Source organism: Schistocerca piceifrons, chromosome 4 (genome assembly GCF_021461385.2).
Source record: "Schistocerca piceifrons isolate TAMUIC-IGC-003096 chromosome 4, iqSchPice1.1, whole genome shotgun sequence".
Classification (NCBI taxonomy): domain Eukaryota; kingdom Metazoa; phylum Arthropoda; class Insecta; order Orthoptera; family Acrididae; genus Schistocerca; species Schistocerca piceifrons.
This window is the reverse complement of record NC_060141.1, coordinates 518,680,125-518,702,148: the sequence shown is the minus strand read 5'-3', so window position 1 is coordinate 518,702,148 and position 22,024 is coordinate 518,680,125. Positions and strand designations below refer to the sequence as shown.

At 44.2% G+C, this 22,024-nt stretch overlaps 1 protein-coding gene across 2 annotated transcripts in view; it reads right to left on the bottom strand.

Annotated features, from left to right (window-relative positions):
• LOC124794680 (uncharacterized protein ZK1073.1) overlaps positions 1-18,745 on the bottom strand; it is a 611,492-nt gene extending 592,747 nt beyond the window's left edge. For both annotated transcript variants that reach the window (XM_047258222.1, XM_047258223.1), the window contains exon 1: positions 18,575-18,745. In XM_047258222.1, the coding sequence (XP_047114178.1) occupies positions 18,575-18,664 (90 nt within the window). In that variant the 5' untranslated portion in view covers positions 18,665-18,745. The remainder of the gene's footprint in view (positions 1-18,574) is intronic.
• Between the last annotated feature and the right edge of the window lie 3,279 nt (positions 18,746-22,024).

Genomic DNA, 22,024 nt, shown 5'->3' with positions numbered 1-22,024 from the left:
GAAGCAACAAGCGACGAAAGGCCTTCGCACTTACGAAAAGGACCTGATCAACAGTATTACGCAGACGCAGATCCGCAATTTTGCATCTTCAGAATATTAGCAGCTTTGGACTCACGTATAAGTGAATAGCCGAGTGGGAAAAAGAGAACTTAAAAGTGAACACAGCTAGAAAAGGGAATTAAAAGAAGTGTGGAAGGAAAATTGGGATTTAACGTCTCGTCGACGGCGAGGTCATTAGTGACACAGCAGAAACTCAAAATGGCCAGGGATGAGGAAGCAAATCGGCAGTGTTCCTTCCAATGGATATATCAGGATATTCATCTTGTGGTTGAAGATCACATTTTGTCCGCGTTTGCCCCCTAATAAGTACGATGGTCTTTCAATAACTAATGCAACGCATTTTTTTCTCGGCCAGATTCGAGATTGAAAAAAAAAGTAGGATTTCTACATCTACATCTATATGGATACTCTGCAAATCACATTTAAGTGCTTGGCAGAGGGTTCATCGAACTACTTTCACAATTCTCTATTATTCCAATCTCGTATAGCGCGCGGGAAGAATGAACACCTATATCTTTCCGTACGAGCTCTGATTTCCATTATTTTATCGTGGTGATCGTTCCTCCCTATGTAAGTCGGTGTCAAAAAAATATTTTCGCATTCGGAGGAGAAAGTTGGTGATTGGAATTTTGTGAGAAGATTACGTCGCAACGAAAAACGCCTTTCTTTTAATGATGTCCATCCCAAATCCTGTACCATTTCTGTGAAACTCTCTCCCATATTTCGCGATAATACAAAACGGGCCTGATTTCTTTGAACTTTTTCTATGTACTCAGTCAGTCCTATCTGGTAAGGATCCCACACCGCGCAACAGTATTCTAAAAGAGGACGGACAAACATAGTGTAGGTAGTCTCCTTAGTAGGTCTGTTACATTTTCTAAGTGTCCTGACAATGAAACGCAGTCTTTGGTTAGCCTTGCAGAGGAACGTACCGCTTCAGCCCCTGTAGTTTCATGAAGTTCCGATAGGTGGTAGCGCTATACGTAGCCGTTAATTGTTGTCTGTAACGGAAGTGCGTTAAAACCAGAAAGCTGTCACTGATTTTCTTTTGGGGATAAACTAGCGCATCGCAGTTCAGGCGCCTGCAGAAGTCTACGGAGACCTGGCAGTGAACAAATGCACAGTGTGTAGCTGGGCGAGGCGTTCTGTCATCGTCGCAACAAGGTCGCGCAAACTTGTTCGATCTCCCACTTGCCGGCCGGCCGCTCACAGCTGTGGCTCCTGCAAGTGCGCACACGACTTCAGCCTGTTCGTCACTACAAGAATGAAACTAATTTCTTCTCCATGACAACGCATGGCCTTACGCAAGTCTGCGCACCCGAGAGGAGCTCATAAAACTCCGACTGTTCTTCCTCATCCACCCTGTAGCCTGGATCTCGCACCTTCCGACTTCCGTCTGTTTCGTGCATTAGAACAATGCACTGCACAAGAAGCAGCACGTGGATGTTTGGGAGTTATTGATGCAGCAAGACATTGACCCAGAAGTCGACCAGTATGAGTGATAGTATGTGGCATATAGGCCCTTCCAGTAAGGTGCCGTGAAGATACCGTTTTGTAGCCAAAAGAGTGGGAAATAATGTGGCGTACGGGAACCGTGAATAAAACCAACCTGCTTTCAGTGTTGCATTACTTACTGAACGGTCCGTCTTCAGCAAACACAAATTCTTCTTCTTGTTGAACACGCAAACATCTTTATGTAAAGTTACACCTTTGTCATAGGGTTCATTTACGTTCTGTCAAATAAAATGTAAATAGATTTGGCCTGGTAGTATACACAGTTCTGAAATTAATGTACTTACATTTGAAGGGCTTATTTCAATAGTGGTACAAGTCCATTACCTCCACTTACCTGTATATAATGCTTCTGACATTAATGGTCCAAACAAATAGAAAGAAAGGTTCATCTCTAGCAAGAAGCCATATGCTTGAATATTTCTAGTATCTCAACTGCAAATTGTTCAGCGCTCATTTAACTTTAGGACTCTGTATCTCAGAATGAACAGAAGTGGACTTGTACCACTATTGAAATAAGCCCTTCATTTATAACACTATCAACAGAAAAAAGTATATAGCTTCGTATCATGTACTGATGTTTATGCGCCTGATCTGCAGTACAGCTGATATTTTGCTCGCCGGCCGTTGTGACCGAGCGGTTCTAGGCGCTTCAGTCTGGAACCGCGCGACCGCTACGGACGCAGGTTCGAATCCTGCCTCGGGCATGGATGTGTGTGATGTCCTTAGGTTAGTTAGGTTTAAGTAGTTCTAAGTTCTAGGGGACTGATGACCTCAGATGTTAAGTCCTATAGTGCTCAGAGGCACTTGAACCATTTGATACTTTGCTCCATTTGTCATCTGCAGTGAATCAGGATTTTTCAATATTACGTTATTTATATTCACTAAAATTTTAAGCCTAAAGTCCTGACATAGAAAAGTTTCCTCGTGCACTTCATAAGCGAAGCAGCGGCAAGCCTCAAAGAACAACACACCACAGTGTGAATTCTATTGAAAATTCAGGAGATCGCTTCGGCCAAGTGCTGATATTCCACTAAGTCCTTGTATAATCCCAGACTGTGTTTTCATCTCTAATGACGTCGTCGTCGATAGGTCTTAGAAGCAAATCTGGACTAAACATACTTTGTGACATACAAACTGTGCCACATAGTGTGAATATCCCTAATGCGCTGATCGCAGCACCAAGGAGAACTTGTGAGACATAAACGAAAGTTGGTAGGCATGTTTCTAAATCTGGAAGATGATTTCTATTCAGTTTTCACGCCAGTGGCATAAGAGTGGCGCTAACAAGTCAGATTTGCTTTAAATATACGCTGTAACGATCGTGATCGTTATTTACCTTTGCGATTGGACGTGTTGACTTCATGTTAGTCAAGAATGCCTTTAAGGCGACAAAAACGCCATTATTTACACCTTACTGCGTTCGAACGAGGTCGTGTAATAGGGCTATGAGAAGCTCAATATACCTTGTACGACACTGCCGAAAGACTTGGCAGGAATGTGGCCAATAATCAGCCTCCGGACGGCCACGTGGCACTACCGAGAGGGAAAACCATCGTGTTCGGCGTATAGCTTTGGCGCATCGTCACTACATCTGCAGCAGCAATGTGAGAAGCAGTTGGCACCACAATGGCAGAAGGAACTGTTACTAATCGGTTACTTCAACGACAGCTCCGAGCCTCCGATCCAGACGCCATGTGGCGTGCATTTCACTGGTCCCGGACAGCCACCATTTGCGATTTCAGTGGTGTCAAGCGAGAGCTCATTGGAGGGTAGGATGAACGTCTGCTGTGTTTCCCGATGAAAGTTGGTTCTGCCTTGGCGCCAGTGTTGACTCTTTGTTGGTTAGTAGGAAGCTAGTTGAGTGCTTGCAACCAACCTGTCTGCGTCCTAGATACACTGGACCTACATCTAGGGCTATCGTCTCGGGTGCGATTTCCTATCACAGCGTAGCACTCTTGTGGTTATCCCACTCACCATGACTGCAAAATTCTACGCTAGTCTGGTGATTCAACCTGTTGCGCTGCCACTCGTGAGCAGCATTGGCTAAAAATGGCTCTGAGCACTATGCGACTTAACTTCTGAGGTCATCAGGCGCCTAGAACTTAGAACTAATTAAACCTAACTAACCTAACGACATCACACACATCCATGCCAGAGGCAGGATTCGAACCTGCGACCGTTGCGGTCGCTGGGTTCCAGACTGCAGCGCCTAGAACCGCACGGCCACTCCGGCCGGCCGTGAACAGCATTCCAAGGGGTGTTATCAAACAGGATAACACTCACTCACATGCCGCTGTTGTAACCCAACATGCTCTACAGAGTGGCGACTTGTTGCCCTGGCCTGCTCCATCACCAGGTCTGCCTCCAAACGAGTTCATATGGGACGTCATCGGACAACAACTACAGCGTCATCCACAAGATGAATTAACTGATCCTGTACTGACGGATCAAGTGCAGCAGGTCTGGAACTTCATCCCGCAAACTAATATCCAACCTGTTCACCACCGTGCATGCACGTTTGCATGAATGTAACATTGTGGCGGTTGCCCCGCTTATTATTCTACCAGCATTTCACATCTGGCTTACCTCACGCTTTCATATACTTGTGATCGTGTAATGTTAATCGTTTACATATGTTACCCAGAGAAATGTATTCGCGAAATTCAATTACTCTACGTTAATTATTTTTTTGTTTTACGATTTTTTTCCGTCAGTGTAGTTGGTAGTCCACGCCAAGTATTTTGATGCTAGGTTGGTCCACGTATAACTTTTGTCTACTGACATTTTTGTCAATGGAACGATGTCCTTTTCTTAATGGCAGTCTATAGCGCTTGTAAATACAAGTGTAGGCGTAAATCGGTTGTTAAAGTGTCACGTGTGATTTTTCAGTAAAAGTGCCAATGTGCTTTCATCCAGTCCGAGAACCATAATAAAGTGTTTATTTGACAACGGAGGTGAAATTGAACCGTTGCCAAAAGAGTCACTCATCTCTTTTTTCCTCATATTTCGATTTATTTTTACGAAACGTTGCGCTGTAGACATTAATATGTGTTATACCTGCTCGAGGTTCAATAGTATTCTCTTTGTAACTTACGATGTTTTACTATAATCATATTTTGATCACATTTATCTTTTTTTGTTATAAAATGGTGATTCTCACATTCGCCTTTGCTTTACTTCACGTTTGTATCTATTCCTTCGTGTCCGTGTTCGTGTCTGTCAGTGAGTGTTTGTGTGTCTAACGAAGAGCTGCACAACACGCTATTTAATATCAATAACATCCCCTTCTATTCTTCTTAACTTTTTCTATTTCCTCCTTCAATTTAAGCCTACTTTTCGGGCCTTAAACTCTTAATTTACTGAATGCTTAACATACAGACAGACTGTTCTGCTTCTATTGCAAGTGATAGCAATGGAATTTTGTGACAATACAACAAACGTTCGTTATGTAACAACTACCAGACAGTGTCCTTGCAAGATAACCTTTATTCAGCTGACGTGCAAAGTTGTGAGCTCGTCTTTCAGCGTGCTGCCGCGCAGTATTAACTCACTAAGAAACTTAGCTTCTCATTTGACTGTATTTCTGTAGTAATACTATGAGCTCTAAGATCCACAGAATATGAGGCAATTCTTCCGGATGCCAGAATCATTAGTCGTTTTGTAACACAAACTCCTACTAAAATCAATATTCGTGTAATCTCTCCACTCTGACTGCTTTCACTTTCTTCGTCGTCTTACACTCAAATGCTGATACGTCATTAACTACACAATTTCTTTATACGAAATTAAGTTTCTCATTTACTTGTGCTGCCCATCTCATGGACTTGCATTCGATTACGGCGAATGCTTGGATGGATGCTTTAGAAACATTCCTTTTGCACCACTGATCTTTCCGAGGTACATCTTCGATTACCTGCTTGTCGGTGTGGCGTTAAATTCTAATAATCCTTCCTTTCAGCTTATTTTACCACTTCCCAATGAAACTTCTATTGAATGTAATGCGGCGTCTCCATTGTTTTCTTTCGTAGGGGAACGTGTAATGCTCAGCTATTACAAAGATTTGTAGAAGTTATTAGTGGTTGTAGGACTATAGTGTCCATATTTAACTAATTAATTTTTAGTGAGAGTAGGCATTGCCTGCAGGGGAAACAGTGACTCTTGAAATTTAGTTTTTCAGGTTTTATTGGTTTGTCAACGAAATCTACTGACTGCCACTTGTGACTGCCACGAAAAACATAATTAATTTTTGCGAAGTGGGGCCTCAATATCCAATAATGTGGTGGAGACAAGAGTGTACTTCGTGTTATTTAATGCTTATTTCCATTTACGTGTCGTAAATATTGTTTTGAGAAAAGACTACTTAAATTTCACCGGTCATACAATGATTCTGCATAATTATTTTCGTATTTAACTGTTTATGGTAGGTCTCATATCCACTCCATGCGCAGATCATAAAGCAAAAATATTCTGTACTAGAGGTCATGTGAATGTCGTTTCGTTAGTTGGTGCTTACTCGTTGTCTCATTAGAGAAGAATTGCCTTCGATTTCACAGGAGTGAGCGAGCATTGAGCGTTGGCGTTAAGAGGTCATTTGGCTTTTCTCCTGAAATTATTAAGACTAGCGACACGCCTAGGCTTCGCACTGGTAGCAGTAAATATCTACGACTGGATGAATTGTCTGGCGTAATGATAATGAATTATGTACGCAAACCTTCCTCGTGCATCCGTCTCTCTATTAGTGAAAATCGTATCAAAATCCCTACATTAATTCCTGATATTAGTCTTCACATACAGACTGAAAAACCCGGCGGCGGACTTAAGATATAGGAAACTGAATCCTGGAATTCTGTATTAGCAGTCGAATTTAATGGTTAACTGGTTTGAATGTCTTCATTAGGTCTGTGCTAATACGACCAATTCAAGCACGAAAACTCTTGCAACGGGGCTTCCATAATAAAGTGGAGCCACTGAAGGATTACTGAGAATGTATGTTTGCAGCGTAGCATTGTTTGGTAGTGAAATATGGGCTGTGAAAAAACGGGAAAAGAGAATCTAAGCGTTTGAGATGTGGTGCTATAGAAGATTGTTGAAAATTAGGTGCACATATTTGATAAGGAATGAGGAATTTCTCCGCAGAACTGGCAAATAAAGGAACATATTTATAAGACTGATAACAAGGAAGGACAGGAATGTGTTAAGACATAGCTTCCATGGGACTAGTGGGAGCTGCAGGTGGAAAAAAATGTAGGGGAAGACATATTGGAATACATCCGATAAATAATTGAGGAGTTAGCAGCAATGTCGTGACTATAATATATGTCGTTAGACTCTTCTAAAATTTCACTGACCATAATTGCACGGTTCAAGTAACGCTCTGAGATGAAGACGTTGTCACAAGAGAAGAATGGTGGCGGGCCGCACCGAAATAATCAGAAGATGAGAGAGAGAGAGAGAGAGAGAGAGAGACAGATAGACAGACAGACAGAGAGAGTGAGTGAGTGAGTGAGTGTGTGTGTGTGTGTGTGTGTGAGAGAGAGAGAGAGAGAGAGAGAGAGAGAGAGAGAGAGAGAGAGATGTGAAATAAGACTTTCTTTTGGTTGGCTCATATGGGCTTTTCTTCTGATTTGTATCAGAGATATGTCTGTGGTTCCTTCTTAAGAAATATTCAATGGATTTATAGGTGCTAGTTAACACGATATTTGTTTCCCTCTGTTAGCATCGTCTTCAGACAACATCATTGCAAATTTTTCCATGAGTTACTAGTTTTCTTTTTATTGTATGTCCCCCACTAATCAGTTTCACTGGCTGGTTCTCTGGATGCATCCTCTATGTAAATCGTTTCCACTGTCATTGAAAAAGCTGATGCTTAAGCCGTAGTAGTACACTAGCTACAATATTGGTCATTAGCAAGAGCAAAGCCTCTGGAAAAGCGGAACAAAAATTACATTCTTTGGCAGCTATGTAAGAGAAAACTGGGAGATGACATCAGATACACGTGATTAGTTGTAAGAGAAAAGCCGTAACAGCCTTTTTGGAACGAAAGATATCCTTTGCAACAGGAAAATGTGTAATTTTAAAAATCGGAATTCAGACATGTCACAGACGACTTCCAGGCATGAAACTATGCACTAAAGCTAGGAATATCTACATGGATACTCTGCAAATCACATTTAAGTGCCTGGCAGAGGGTTCATCGAACCACCTTCACAATTCTCTATTATTCCAATCTAGTATAGAGCGCGGAAAGAATGAACACCTATATCTTTCCGTACGTGCTCTGATTTCCCTTATTTTATCGTGATGATCGTTTCTCCCTATGTAGGTCGGTGTCAACAAAATACTTTCGCATTCGGAGGAGAATATTGGTGATTGGAATTTCGTGAGAAGATTCCGTCGCAACGAAAAACGCCTTTTTAAAATGATTTCCAGCCCCAATCCTGCATCATTTCTGTGACATTCTCTCCAATATTTCGCAATAATACAAAACGTGCTACCTTTCTTTGAACTTTTTCGATGTACTCTGTCAGTCCTATCTGGTAAGGATCCCACACCGCGCAGCAGTATTCTAAAAGAGGACGGACAAGCGTAGTGTAGGCAGTCTCCTTAGTAGGTCTGTTACATTTTCTAAGTGTCCTGCCAATAAACATTTTCTATGTGTTCTTTCCAATTTAAGTTGTTCGTAATTGTAATACCTAGGTATTTAGTTGAATTTACGGCTTTTAGATAAGACTGATTTATCGTGTAACCTAAGTTTAACGAGTTCCTTTTAGCACTCATGTGGATGATCTCACACTTTTCGTTATTTAGAGTCAACTTCCACTTTTCACACCATTCAGATATTTTTTCTAAATCGTTTTATATGGGAGAATTACACGTTACAGACTGCCCATAACTCGTTAATTGGGTCAGTAACAATAAGGGTGTAATTCAGTACACGTATTATGACATGAAAGCCTGGGAGATGAAACATATTCTCTTCGATACGGGCCGGCCGGTGTGACCGAACGGTTCTAGGCGCTTCAGTCTGGAACCGCGCGACCGCTAAGGTCGCAGGTTCGAATCCTGCCTCTGGCATGGATGTGTGTGATGTCCTTAGGTTAGTTAGGTTTAAGTAGTTCTAAATTCTAGGGGACTGATGACCTCAGCAGTTAAGTCCCATAGTGCTCAGAGCCATTTGAACCATTTTCTTCGATACGGAAGGAGAGATTAGAGAGTTGTTTCGCTTTCCAATCCTCGGCACCTGGGAACGAGCATATCGGAAACGACCAGGCTAGTAGGCGTCTGTGCAAAGTGGCTGAAGGACGGTGACGGCAAGAGCAGGTGGCAAGGTGTTGGACGTCCACATCTCATTGCAGAACATGGACGTCGGGGCCTGTCCACTCTGTAATGCGACGTAGACGCCGATAATGGCCGATCTGACGACATTGTGCAACGGTGGTGCCGCCCAGCACACAGTGTTGAACATGCGGTTCCGCAGCAGCTGACCCCCCACGTGCTCCAACGTGCACGACGCAACGTCATTGTCAGTTACTTTTACAGTGGGCACGGGACCGTAGACACTGGACCCTGGATCAGTGGAAACGTGTCACCCGGTGGGATGACTCAAGTTTCTTCTCGCAGCAGGTCGATGGTCGTGTACGAATATGCCGTCATCCAGACGAACGGCTGTTCGAAACATGTACCCCGCCACGGACACAGGTCCATGGAGGCGTACTTTTATGCTTTCGGAGGACATTAATCGGAGCTCACTTGGGACATGTAGTACACTACTGGCCATTAAAATTGCTACACCAAAAGGAAATGAAGATGATCAACGGGTATTCATTGGACAAATATATTATACTACAACTGACAAATGATTACATTTTCACGCAATTTGGGTGCATAGATCCTGAGAAATCAGTTCCCAGAACAACCACCTCTGGCCGTAATAACGGCCTTGATTCGTCTGGGCATTGAGTCAAACAGAGCTTGGATGGCGTGTGCAGGTACAGCTGCCCATGCAGCTTCAACACGATACCACAGTTCATCAAGAGTAGTGACTGGCGTATTGTCACGAGCTAGTTGCTCGGCCACCATTGACCAGACGTTTTCAATTGGTGAGAGATCTGGAGAATGTGCTAGCCAGGGCAGCAGTCGAACATTTTCTGTATCCAGAAAGGCCTGTACAGGACCTGCAACATGCTGCTGTGCATTATCCTGCTGAAATGTAGGGTCCGCAGGAATCGAATGAAGGGTAGAGCCATGGGTCGTAACACATCTGAAATGTAACGTTCACTTTTCAAAGTGTCGTCAATGCGAACAAGAGGTGACCGAGACGTGTAACCAATGGCACCCCTTCACGCCGGGTGATACGCCAGTATGGCGATGACGAATACACGCTTCGAATGTGCGTTCACCGCGATGTCGCCAAACACGGATGCGACCATCATGATGCTGTACACAGAACCTGGATTCATCCGAAAAAATGAAATTTTGCCATTCGTGCACCCAGGTTCGTCGGTGAGTACGCCATCGCAGTCGTTCCTGTGCGTGATGCAACGTCAAGGGTAACCGGAGCCATGGTCTCCGAGCTGATAGTCCATGCTGCTGCAAACGTCGTCGAACTGTTCGTGTAGATGGTTGTTGTCACGTCCCCATCTGTTAACTCAGGAATGGAGACGTGGCTGCACGATGCGTTACAGCCATGCGTATAAGATGCCTGTCATCTCAACTGCTAATGATACGAGGCCGTTGGGATCCAGCACGGCGTTCCGTGTTATCCTCCTGAACCCACCGATTCCGTATTCTGCTGACAGTCATTGGATCTCGACCAACGCGAGTAGCAATATCGCGATACGATAAACCGCAATCGCGATAAGCTACATTCCGACCTTTATCAAAGTCGGAAACGTGGTGGTGCACATTTCTCCTCCTTACACGAGGCATGACAACAGTGTTTCACCAGGCAACGCCAGTCAACTGCTGTTTGTGTATGAAAAATCGGTTGGAAACTCTCCTCATGTCAGCACGTTGTAGGTGTCGCTACCGGCGCCAACCTTGTGTGAATGCTCTGAAAAGTTAATCATTTGCATATCACAGCATCTTCTTCCTGTCGGTTAAATTTCGCGTCTGTATGACGTCATCTTCGTGGTGTAGCAATTTTAATGGCCGGTAGTGTAGTTACCGAAGGAGCCCTGACAAGCTATGGACTGTTTGAACACAGCTGTGGGCTACCTGCATCCCTTCATGCTTGGCGTCTGTCCCGATGGCGGTAGCATGTCCCAGGAGTATAACTGTACGAGTCACAAGATCAGACTCGCGCTACATTGGTTTGGGGAACACGATGGTGAACTCACGTTGATGCGTTCGCTAACAAATACGCCAAATCTGAACCCGATGGAATACATCTGGGACGCTATAGACCGTCATCTCGACGGCCACAGACCACCGGCTCTAATTACGGGAATTCCGTCACCTGACCGTAGACATCTGGTGCCATAAACCTCTGGAAATCTACGAAGGATTTGTTGAATCCGTGTCACGCAGAACTTCAGGTGTGCGTTCCAAAGGGGGGCCAACACGCTCTAAAGCTTATGGTCATAATTTTTTGTCTTATCAATGTATCTGCCCTTCTTCCTCATCCCTGTAAGTGTATATCAGCATCACCGTCAGGTGGCTTGCGGAGTATGGATGTAGATGTAGATCAGCGTGCAACCCCGCAGAAGCGCACTTGCACAGAAAATACGATATTAGTAAATTTATGAAGGTCTTTGTATGGATAGCAATTTAGAATGTATCCCAGGTATTGAATTATACAACTCATGCGTCTTTCAGTAGGTAAAGAGAAAACGCAAAAGAAATTTAACCGACAGGAAGATTATCCTGTGATATGCAAATGATTAACTTTTTAGAGCATTCACACAAGGTTGGCGCCGGTAGCGACACCTACAACGTGCTGACATGAGGAGAGTTTCCAATCGATTTCTCATACACAAACAGCAGTTGACAGGCGTTACCTGGTAAAACGTTGTTGTGATGCCTCGTGTAAGGAGGACATATGCGTACCATCACGTTTCCGACTTTGATAAACGTCGGATTGTAGCCTATCGCGATTGCGGTTTATCGTATCACTGCATTGCTGCTCGCGTTGGTCGAGATCCAATTACTGTTAACAGAATACGGAATCGGTGGATTCAGAAGGGTAATACGGAACGCCGTACTGGATCACAACGGCCTCGTATCATTAGCAGTCGAGATGACAGGCATCTTATCCGCATGGCTGTAACGCATCGTGCAGCCACGTCTCGATCCCTGAGTCAACAGATGGGGACGTTTGCAAGACAACAACCATCTGCACGAACAGTTCGACGACGTTTGCAGCAGCATGGACTATCAGCTCGGAGACCATAGCTCCGGTCACCCTTGACGGTGCATCACAGACAGGAGCGCCTGCGATGGTGTACTCAACAACGAACCTGGGTGCACGAATGGCAAAACGTCATATATTCGGATGAAACCAGGTTCTGTTTACAGCATCATGGTGGTCACATCCGAGTTTGGCGACATCGCGATGAACGCACATTGGAAGCGTGTATTCGTCATCGCCATACTGGCGTATCACCCGGCGTGAAGGGGTGCCATTGGTTACACGTCTCGGTCACCTCTTGTTCGCATTGACGGCACTTTGAACAGTGGACGTTACATTTCAGATGTGTTACGACCCGTAGCTCTACCCTTCATTCGATCCCTGCGAAACCCTACATTTCAGCAGGATAATACACGACCTAATGTTGCAGGTCCTGTACGGGCCTTTCTGGAGACAGAAAATGTTCGACTGCTGCCCTGGCTAGCACAATCTCCAGATCTCTTACCAACTGAAAACGTCTGGTCAGTGGTGGCCGAGCAACTGGCTCGTCACAATACGCCAGTCACTACTCATGATAAACTGTGGTATCGTGTTGAAGCTGCATGGGCAGCTGTACCTGTACACGCCATGCAAGCTCTGTTTGACTCAATGCCCATACGTATCAAGGCCGTTATTACGGCCAGAGGTGGTTGTTCTGGGAACTGATTTCTTAGGATCTATGCACCCAAATTGCGTGAAAATGTAATCACATGTCAGTTCTAGTATAATATATTCGTCCAATGAATACCCGTTGATCATCTGCATTTCTTCTTGGTGTAGCGATTTTAATGGCGAGTAGTGTAGTTAAAAGATACAATAAGGACTTCTACTATTTTCTATACAGCCTACGTAAACGATCGGACAAGCAGGATGGGCAGCACTCTGCGATTGCCTGCTGATGGTACTGTGGTGTACCGGACGGTGGCGACTTCGATTGACTGTAGGAAGACACAACATGACTTAAACATAGTTTCTAGTTGGTGTGAAGAATGGCAACTGATTCTAAATGTAGAAATATTTAGCTTACTGCGGAGGAGTAGGAGAAACAAAATGTTCGGCTACAGCATTAATAGTGTCCTGGTTCACACAGTCACGTCGTTTAAATAACTGGGCGCAAAGTTGCAAAGCGATATGAAATGGAACGAACGTGTGAGCATTGTGACTGGGAAGAAGAATTGTCCACTTTATTGGGAGAATCTTAGAAAACTGTAGTTCATCTGTAAAGGAGGCCGCATATAGGGCGCTAGTGCGATCAGTTCTTGATTACTGCTCTATTGTTTGGGATATGTATGAGGTCGGATTAAAGGAATTCAGAGGCAGGCTGATAGATTTGTTGCTAGTAGGTTCGAACAACTTGCAAGTGTTATGGAGATGCTTCGGGATCTCAAAAGGAAATTCCTGGAGGGAAGACGACGTTTCGTTCGAGGAACATTGAGGAGAAAATTTACAGAACCGGCTTTTGAAGCTGACTTCAGAACGATTCTACTGCCACCGACATACATTTCGCTTAAGGGCAACGAAGGTAAGATACGAAAAAATAGGGCTTAAACGGAGGCACACGGACGGTCGTCTTTCTCCCTCGCTCTGTTTGCGAGTAGAACAGGAAAGGAAAAAACTAGTGGTACAGGGTACCATCCTTCATACACCGTGCGGTTGCTTGCGGAGTATGATTGTAAATGTAGAACAACGCTGCTGAATAGTTTGTTGATGAAGAAGGAAAAAGTATAAAAAATGGATCTCACACAATACAGGAGCAACACACAAATGCATCCTCACGCACAACACAGAGCGAGAAGCAGAGTCGATTAAAGCCTCTACCGGTAGATAGCGCATCGAACGTCCGGCCTTCGAGGCGCCGCTAACAATGTCACAGCGACGTTGCACAGCCACGCATGAGCAAAAGTCAAGACTATTAATAGCACAACACGAATGCTCTGAACTGGTCGTACCTGTTTCATGAGAAAGCTGTGGCACGTAGTTAAAGGAAACTGATCTTGTCAACAACATATTCTCAATCGCTTTCTGACTTTAAGATACGCATCACAATAAATGACATCCTTTATGTTAGAAGCAATTAAGAAAGAGACGCACTCCACAGCAAATGGTTCAAATGGCTCTGAGCACTATGGGACTTGACATCTGAGGTCATCAGTGCCCTAGAACTTAGAACTACTTAAGCCTAAGTAACCTAAGGACATCACACACATCCAATCTCGAGGCAGGATTCGAAACTGCGACCGTAGGAGTCGCGCGGTTCTGGACTGAAGCGCCTAGAACCGCTCGGCCACCGCGGCCGGTTCTACTCCATAGCACACTCAGGAAGATATACTCTACAAGTGAATCGTCATTTAAATTTATTGCACAACTTTTCCAACGTCATAAACAAGAGATGGCACGAGGAAGACCATCATAGAGGAATTTAATAACATGATAATCAGATACGTTTAAGGACGTAATTGGGAACATTGGTTATAGCAAAACACTGTCAGCATTTGCACACACTTCGGGTGAAGTTTTATTGTTTTAAATTGAAGAAAAGTAAGTTTCAATTTAACTTTCGTCGATACCGAGACAATTAGTAACAGGGTGGAAAAGTACAAGGGACGGATCAGGTGGTCTCTTCGTTGAAAGAACTACCCCAATCTGACGTGGCTTATGGAAATCGTAGAGAAACGTACTCGGGATGATAGAATGGATTTACATTCCATTCTCTCAGATACGAGTCCACTGTCTTAATCATCGCCCGGTCTAGCTTCGCTTCACAAAGAGAGAGAGATTTTGCCGAGCTAAGGCGCTGCAGTCATGGACTGCGCGGCTGGTCCCGGCGGAGATTCGAGTCCTCCCTCGGGCATGGGTGTGTGTGTGTGTGTGTGTGTTTGTCCTTAGGATAATTTAGGTTAAGTAGTGTTTAAGCTTAGGGACAGATGACCTTAGCAGTTAAGTCCCATAAGATTTCACATAAATTTGAACATTTTTTTGAGAGAGAGATTTTTGACAGTACCTTTGTTGAATCATTCGATAAAATCACAGCATCTAAGGCTAGTAATACAGCACGTCCGTAGTTTGCACTATGTAAACAGACGTCGACGGCATTACAGATCACTTCAAGTACGCGTTGAGGGTCCGAGGCAGAGGCCTGCTATTCGCACTTTGAATGAATGTCCTACCAGAAATATTGCCCTGAGTGGCACTTTGAGAATCTGTCAGTACGATGGTGCTTCACTGCACAGGAATTTTTCGAAACAAAGATAGAACTACCGTAACATTGGGCTCGTCTCAGAACGAGCGCGGTGTCGCAGTGCTTGTATGGTACGGGAATCGCATTCTGGAAGACGGCTGATCAAGTCTCCGGCGGCCCATCCAGATTAAGGTTTCCAGTGGTTTCCCGATACCTCTTGAGGCAAATGCCGCGTTTTTTTCTTTTTTCTGCTTTAAATGTCGCCTGGAATATCTATTTTAGTGTTGTGTTCATCCCAAGTTCACCAGAAACCCCTTTATCGAGTTACAATGCGAAGTGTGAAAAAGTGTCTCCGTAAACCATTCACAGCGGGTGAAAAATTGTCTAGATTACAGCCAATGTTGCAGCACGTAATTTTAACGACGGCGTAACTTACATTATGTAAAATTATGGAAGTACTCGAAACTGGGACCGGACAAGCCTGTTACAACTACTGCACAAAAGCGGACGAAAAGCTTATCGAGTGAGCAGAACAGTGGATGAAAAAGCTTCCAAAGAGGCCCACAGGACCATCTTGGTCACGAAGAGGCTGGAGGAGGGCGTCGATTTGGGTCGGGATGGACTGTTGTAAGGTCCAGGGATCGCTGACTAGAGGTATGTTCAACTTCTCAAAATGTAATCCAAAACTTCCTGGCAGATTAAAACTGTGTGCCGGACCGAGACTCGAACTCGGGAACCTTTGCCTTTCGCAGGCAAGTGCTCTACCACTTGCTCTACCACTAGAGCACTTGTCCACGAAAGGCAAAGGTTCCCGAGTTCGAGTCTCGGTCCGGCACACAGTTTTAATCTGCCAGGAAGTGTCATATCAGCGCACACTCAGCTGCAGAGTGAAAATCTCATTCTGTAATCCAAAAGTTCAAAAGCGTTTTTCTCCTAACCATATTTTTCAAATTGACGGAAAACATAGCTTGAGAACGGTACATAAGATTTTGATCAGAATTTGACGCCGGCATTCTAAATTCAATTCTCTCTAAGCGTACGAAGCCGTTTTGCGGTATCTTAAATAGTCTATGTTCGGTGCACTCTTTTGTCTCGATTTTTTGGGCGAAGAAAATGAGATTTTTTGCAACACTTCATCTTTTGTTATAACTTAATATTTTCCAACTATCCTACGTATGCTGACAGAAAATATGTTGAATATGATTCATGCAAAATTATTTTGTATCAGGTCCAATAAGAGGGCGTCGGGAATTCTCGCCGATGATCAGTGTTCCGGCCGTAAGGGATCCTTCCACCTGGTGCAGCGGTTACAGCGAGAGTCCGGTATGGACAATAATATGGTTTCTTGAAGTCAAAAGAGTAAGGAATAATACTACATCATCAGATTTAGCATTACTTTCCGTTTTACTTGAAAAAAAAAAACACGAAATTCACTATTTTTCATGCCTTCAAAAAGGATTATTCAAAGAAGACTACCGCCTTAAGCCAAACTCGAATGTTTTATGACAGTGAATAATGAGCATTTAGGTAGAAACCACGTAAGACAGAACAAACCACATGAATTACGAAGTGAATAACGTGATTTTTAGACTTGGATTCACTACAAAAAAAGCTCCTGAAGACGTATTCATAGGAAAAAGGACGGTTGAAAATATATTATTTTCTGCATCATTCTTGAGATCGTTCGCGTGGTTTCCATGTAACCGGCTTTGCTGAATACATGGCGCAGTCCCGAAGAGGATCGCCAGACACGATTCGTAGCTGTTCAGGGACCCAGTCCTGCTAGTTGCAATAACGTCTCCAATTGAAGATTAAGCCTTACTGTTTTTTCTACACATATTAAACAGATCTGTTGGGGTTATCTTCCGAGTAATGCGATCGTTGTGGTGCGAGATTTCCTCTCATTTCTACTCGTGTATTCTTGGGACTGAAGAGTTCCTAGATAAAAGAACGCAGCATGTCATTCTCAATGGAGAGAAGTCTTCCGAAGTAATAGTGATTTCAGGTGTGCCGCAGGGGAGTGTCATAGGACCGTTGCTATTCACAGTATACATAAATGACCTTGTGGATGACATCGGAAGTTCACTGAGGCTTTTTGAGGATGATTCTGTGGTATATCGAGAGGTTGTAACAATGGAAAATTGTACTGAAATGCAGGAGGATCTGCAGCGAATTGACGCATGGCGCAGGAAATGGCAGTTGAATCTCAATGTAGACAAGTGTAATGTGCGGCGAATACATAGAAAGATAGATCCCTTATCATTTAGCTACAAAATAGCAGGTCAGCAACTGGAAGCAGCTAATTCCATAAATTATCTGGGAGTACGCATTAGGAGTGATTTAAAATGGAATGATCATATAAAGTTGATCGTCGGTAAAGCAGATGCCAGACTGAGATTCATTGGAAGAATCCTAAGGAAATGCAATCCGAAAACAAAGGAAGTAGGTTACAGTACGCTTGTTCGCCCACTGCTTGAATACTGCTCAGCAGTGTGGGATCCGTACCAGATAGGGTTGATAGAAGAGATAGAGAAGATCCAACGGAGAGCAGCGCGCTTCGTTACAGGATCATTTAGTAATCACGAAAGCGTTACGGAGATGATAGATAAACTCCAGTGGAAGGATCTGCAGGAGAACTCCAGTGGAAGAATCTGCAGGAGAGACGCTCAGTAGCTCGGTACGGGCTTTTGTTAAAGTTTCGAGAACATACCTTCACCGAAGATTCAAGCAGTATATTGCTCCCTCCTACGTATATCTCGCGAAGAGACCATGAGGATAAAATCAGAGAGATTAGAGCTGACACAGAAGCATACCGACAATCCTTCTTTCCACGAACAATACGAGACTGGAATAGAAGGGAGAACCGATAGAGGTACTCAAGGTACCCTCCGCCACACACCGTCAGGTGGCTTGCGGAGTATGGATGTAGATGTAGGTGTAAATGACTGGGAAACTCGTTGAATCCTCGCACTCTTTTATGGGAAGTCGACGAGGGAGGAACTGGTTGGTACCTTTTTCGACTGATGACCCGACAAGATTTGATCAGCAAACTTGCGAACAGGCTCAGCACTGGTACATTTAATATACCTGAGGATTACACTTCTAAAACTGGAAAAAGAGGCTTATTAGGAGACATACTGATTATTGCTTTTTAGCCGCTACGTCGTCGAATGGGTTGGGAAGAGAATTATTAGGCACATAATTATCAAATTTCAACTACTATACAGCAGTCTGCGTTCGTAGTTACCGATCAGTGAATAGAGGAGAATGAAGTCGCGTCAGTGCCAGAAGGAGGTATAGAATAGTCAAGTCGCTAAGTGTAAACAGAAATAAGAGAAAGTCTCGTTCGAGTACTTCCTCCACTGCAACCACGCTCAGTGGTTTCGGCGGCCTCAGCCGGACTCGGTGAGTGGAAGAGACAGCACTTGGCGTACCTTTTCCTCGGCACAGGCGAGGCTGGGGCGTCGCGCCTGCTGCTGCTGTTCGGTGGGTGGGGTGACGGCTTCGTCTCCGCTGCTGCTCATGGCTTCTGTCGGGACGCAGACCTAGGGAGGGAACACGTAGCTCGCGTTGCGTTGCGTAGCGTCTAGTCGCCGGCACTGCGTGCACTGGGCGAGCCGCGGCGGTGGCTGTCCATTAAGGCGGGCGCGCCCCGCGCCAGTGCGCATGCGCGAGCCGCCCCCGACGCGCCGCCTCTGTTTACAGCCGCGGGGCATGCGTAGCAAAATAAACAAAGCCTGGTCGCGGGCGTGCTGCCCGCCTGTCACCCGGCGCTGCCTCTTTCCGCCGCCGCCTCCCAGCCTCCGCGTAGCAGCCGTGGCGACTGCGGATTCACCACCGAGAAAAATAAACACCCGCAGAGGCGGCGTTGTGCCGCACTTGCAACAGAGTGCGCGTCCACTCGCATGTGGACTGTGGCCAGGGACATAGAAATTTACACCGCCTGACAAAAAGAAAAAAAAAAAAAAAAAAAGGTGAAGCAGGTAGAAGGAGAGGAGAAAACAAAATGAAACTTCAATGTTTGAGATTAGCTCCATACTTAACAATCGTATACAACCGTTCACTCGACGAAAGATCCATACCCAAAGACTGGAAAGTTGCACAGGTCACACCAATATTCAAGAAAGGTAGTAGGAGTAATCCACTAAATTACAGTCCCATATCGTTAACGTCGATATGCAGCAGGATTTTAGAACATGTATTGTGTTCGAACATTATGTATTACCTCGAAGAAAACGGCCTATTGACACACAGTCAACATGGATTTAGAAAACATCGTTCCTGTTAAACACAACTGGCTCTTTACTCACATGAAGTGCTTAATTCTATTGACAAGGGATTTCAGATCGATTCCGTATTTCTGGATTTCCGGAAGGCTTTTGACACTGTACCACACAAGCGGCTCGTAGTGAAATTCCGTGCTTATGGAATATCGTCTCAGTTTTGTGACTGGATCTGTGATTTCCTGGCAGAGAGGTCACAGTTCGTTGTAATTGACGGAAAGGTAGTGTTATAGGCCGTTTGCTGTTCCTTATCTATATAAACGATTTGGGAGACAATCTGAGCAGCCGTCTTCGGTTGTTTGCAGATGACGCTCTTGTTTATCGACTAATTAAATCACCAGAAGATCAAAACAAACGGCAAAACGATTTAGAAGAAATATCGGAATAGTGCGAAAAGTGGCAGTTGCCTGTAAATAACGAAATGTGTGAGGTCATCCACATGAGTGCTAAAAGGAACGCGTTAAACTTCGGTTACACGATAAATCAGTCTAATCTAAAAGCTGTAAATCCAACTAAATACCTAGGTATTACCATTACGAACAATTTAAATGGAAAGGAACACACAGATATTGTTGTGCAGAAGGCTAACCAAAGACTGCATTTTATTGGCAGGACACTTGAAAATGTAACAGATCTACTACGGAGATTGCCTACACTACGTTTGTCCGTCCACTTTTAGAATACTGTTGCGCGGTGTGGGTTCCGTACCAGATAGGGCTGACTGAGTACATCGAAAAAGTTCAAAGAAAGGCAGCACGTTTTTTATTATCGCGAAATATGGGAGAGAGTGTCACAGAAATGATACAGGATTTGGGATGGACATCATTAAAAGAAAGGCGTTTTTCGTTGCGGCGGAATCTTCTCACGAAATTCCAATCACCACCTTTCTCCTCCGAATGCGAAAATATTTTGTTGACATCAACTTAAAAAGGGACGAAGGCTTCCCGTGCGCTATACGAGGTTGGAATAATAGAGAACTGTGAAGGTGGTTCGATGAACCCTCTGCCAGGCACTTCAATCTGATTTGCAGAGTATCCATGTAGATGTAGATGTAGATGTAGATGTAGATGTAGATGTCAACTTTGTCTACCATAATGAATACAGATCGAATGAACGGATTAAAATTTGTGCCAAGGCCAGGATTCGAACCCAGATCTGCTGCCCTCTCGGCAGATACGCTGCACACTGCATCACCGTGGCACTGCGGCTATAACAGCTGCGCAGACTGCTCTAATACATCTCCATCTCCCTCCGTAATAGAAACTTCACACACCATCCCATCTTGAGTTCCCTTCTCAACTCGTATCAGTACTGAATAGGCTCTCCAACACTGGAATAGCAACTTAACATTGGACTAAATTGGGATAATCCTTTCTGTACTTCACGTGTTGAGAGGATATGTGATGAAATTTTCGGGTGATTATCTGAGTAGTGGCGTTGTATTGCCCCGCGTTTCGCTGGGTTTCGTACCCTTGAAAGGTCTCTGTTGGATTCCTTTCACGTTAATTTCTTAAATCTGTTGTTATTTACGGCATAAATTCCACTTCTATATTTACTGTGGTGTTTCTATTGGGAGGAGACTGAGCAGTGGAACGTGTTACTTTTACACATAAACAAGAACGATTTGTCACACTACTACACTTTAAAACACAGTTTATATGTAATTCATGTTACACAGTCTCATATGGAACCTACATGCACTTTCTTTTATATAGTGTATATTATAAAATACTGTCATCTCCCTTCCCTTCTCTGTGAAAGAATGAATGAGCAAATGTATTTCTAGTTGCATGCTTGATGGTAGCAGACAAGCCTGTCTGCTAGAGAACAGTAGGACCAACGTCGGAACAGGTAGCTACGCTTTCTAAAACCAAAGAGGTTCCTATTCTTGGTAGGGTCCTGTCCATCCCTTGACATGGTGGTATAGGAAGCTGCCTCTCTGGTCACTTCCGACTGTATCTGTGAGGCACTCTCGGTAGGGGCCCACGCCAGTCTGTCTGCGGCGAGCGTCTGAAGTGGTAAGATCTCTGGCTAAGCGCGTCTCTGCTAAGTCCGTAGGACAATGGATTTCTTAAGTTCAGCCTAACTGAAAATTTAATCACATTTATTTCAGGTTTGGATCTAAAATATCTAATGTTATCTTAAATTGCAACGCAGTGTAATCCGAGTGTGAAGTTCAGAATATCTTCCAGTAGTTGCTTTGCCACTACTTGCTGAGCAAAGTGGAACCACGTGTTGATGATCTATAACTCTAACTAAGATCATCAATCTTAACTGCAAATGTGCGTGAGATTATAACGTCTCGTCTTCACAATATTTTTCAATATAGCAAATTTTCTTTATGTTCAACCCACGTGGGGTGTACTTTGTGAGACCAGTACCACTGTAAGGTGTCAGGCAAATCCAACGCCTTCCATGAAAACCCTGACATGATAAGCAAATCCAGCAGCATGTCACATAGCTCTGAATAAATCGTGACATTAAATTAACCAAAGTAATACTAGTAACAAGTGAGCAAATGGAATACCACAGACTAACACAAGAATGCCTAAATGCATGTCATACCTTCCCACCATGAGACAGACGCAGTTCGGAGGGGAG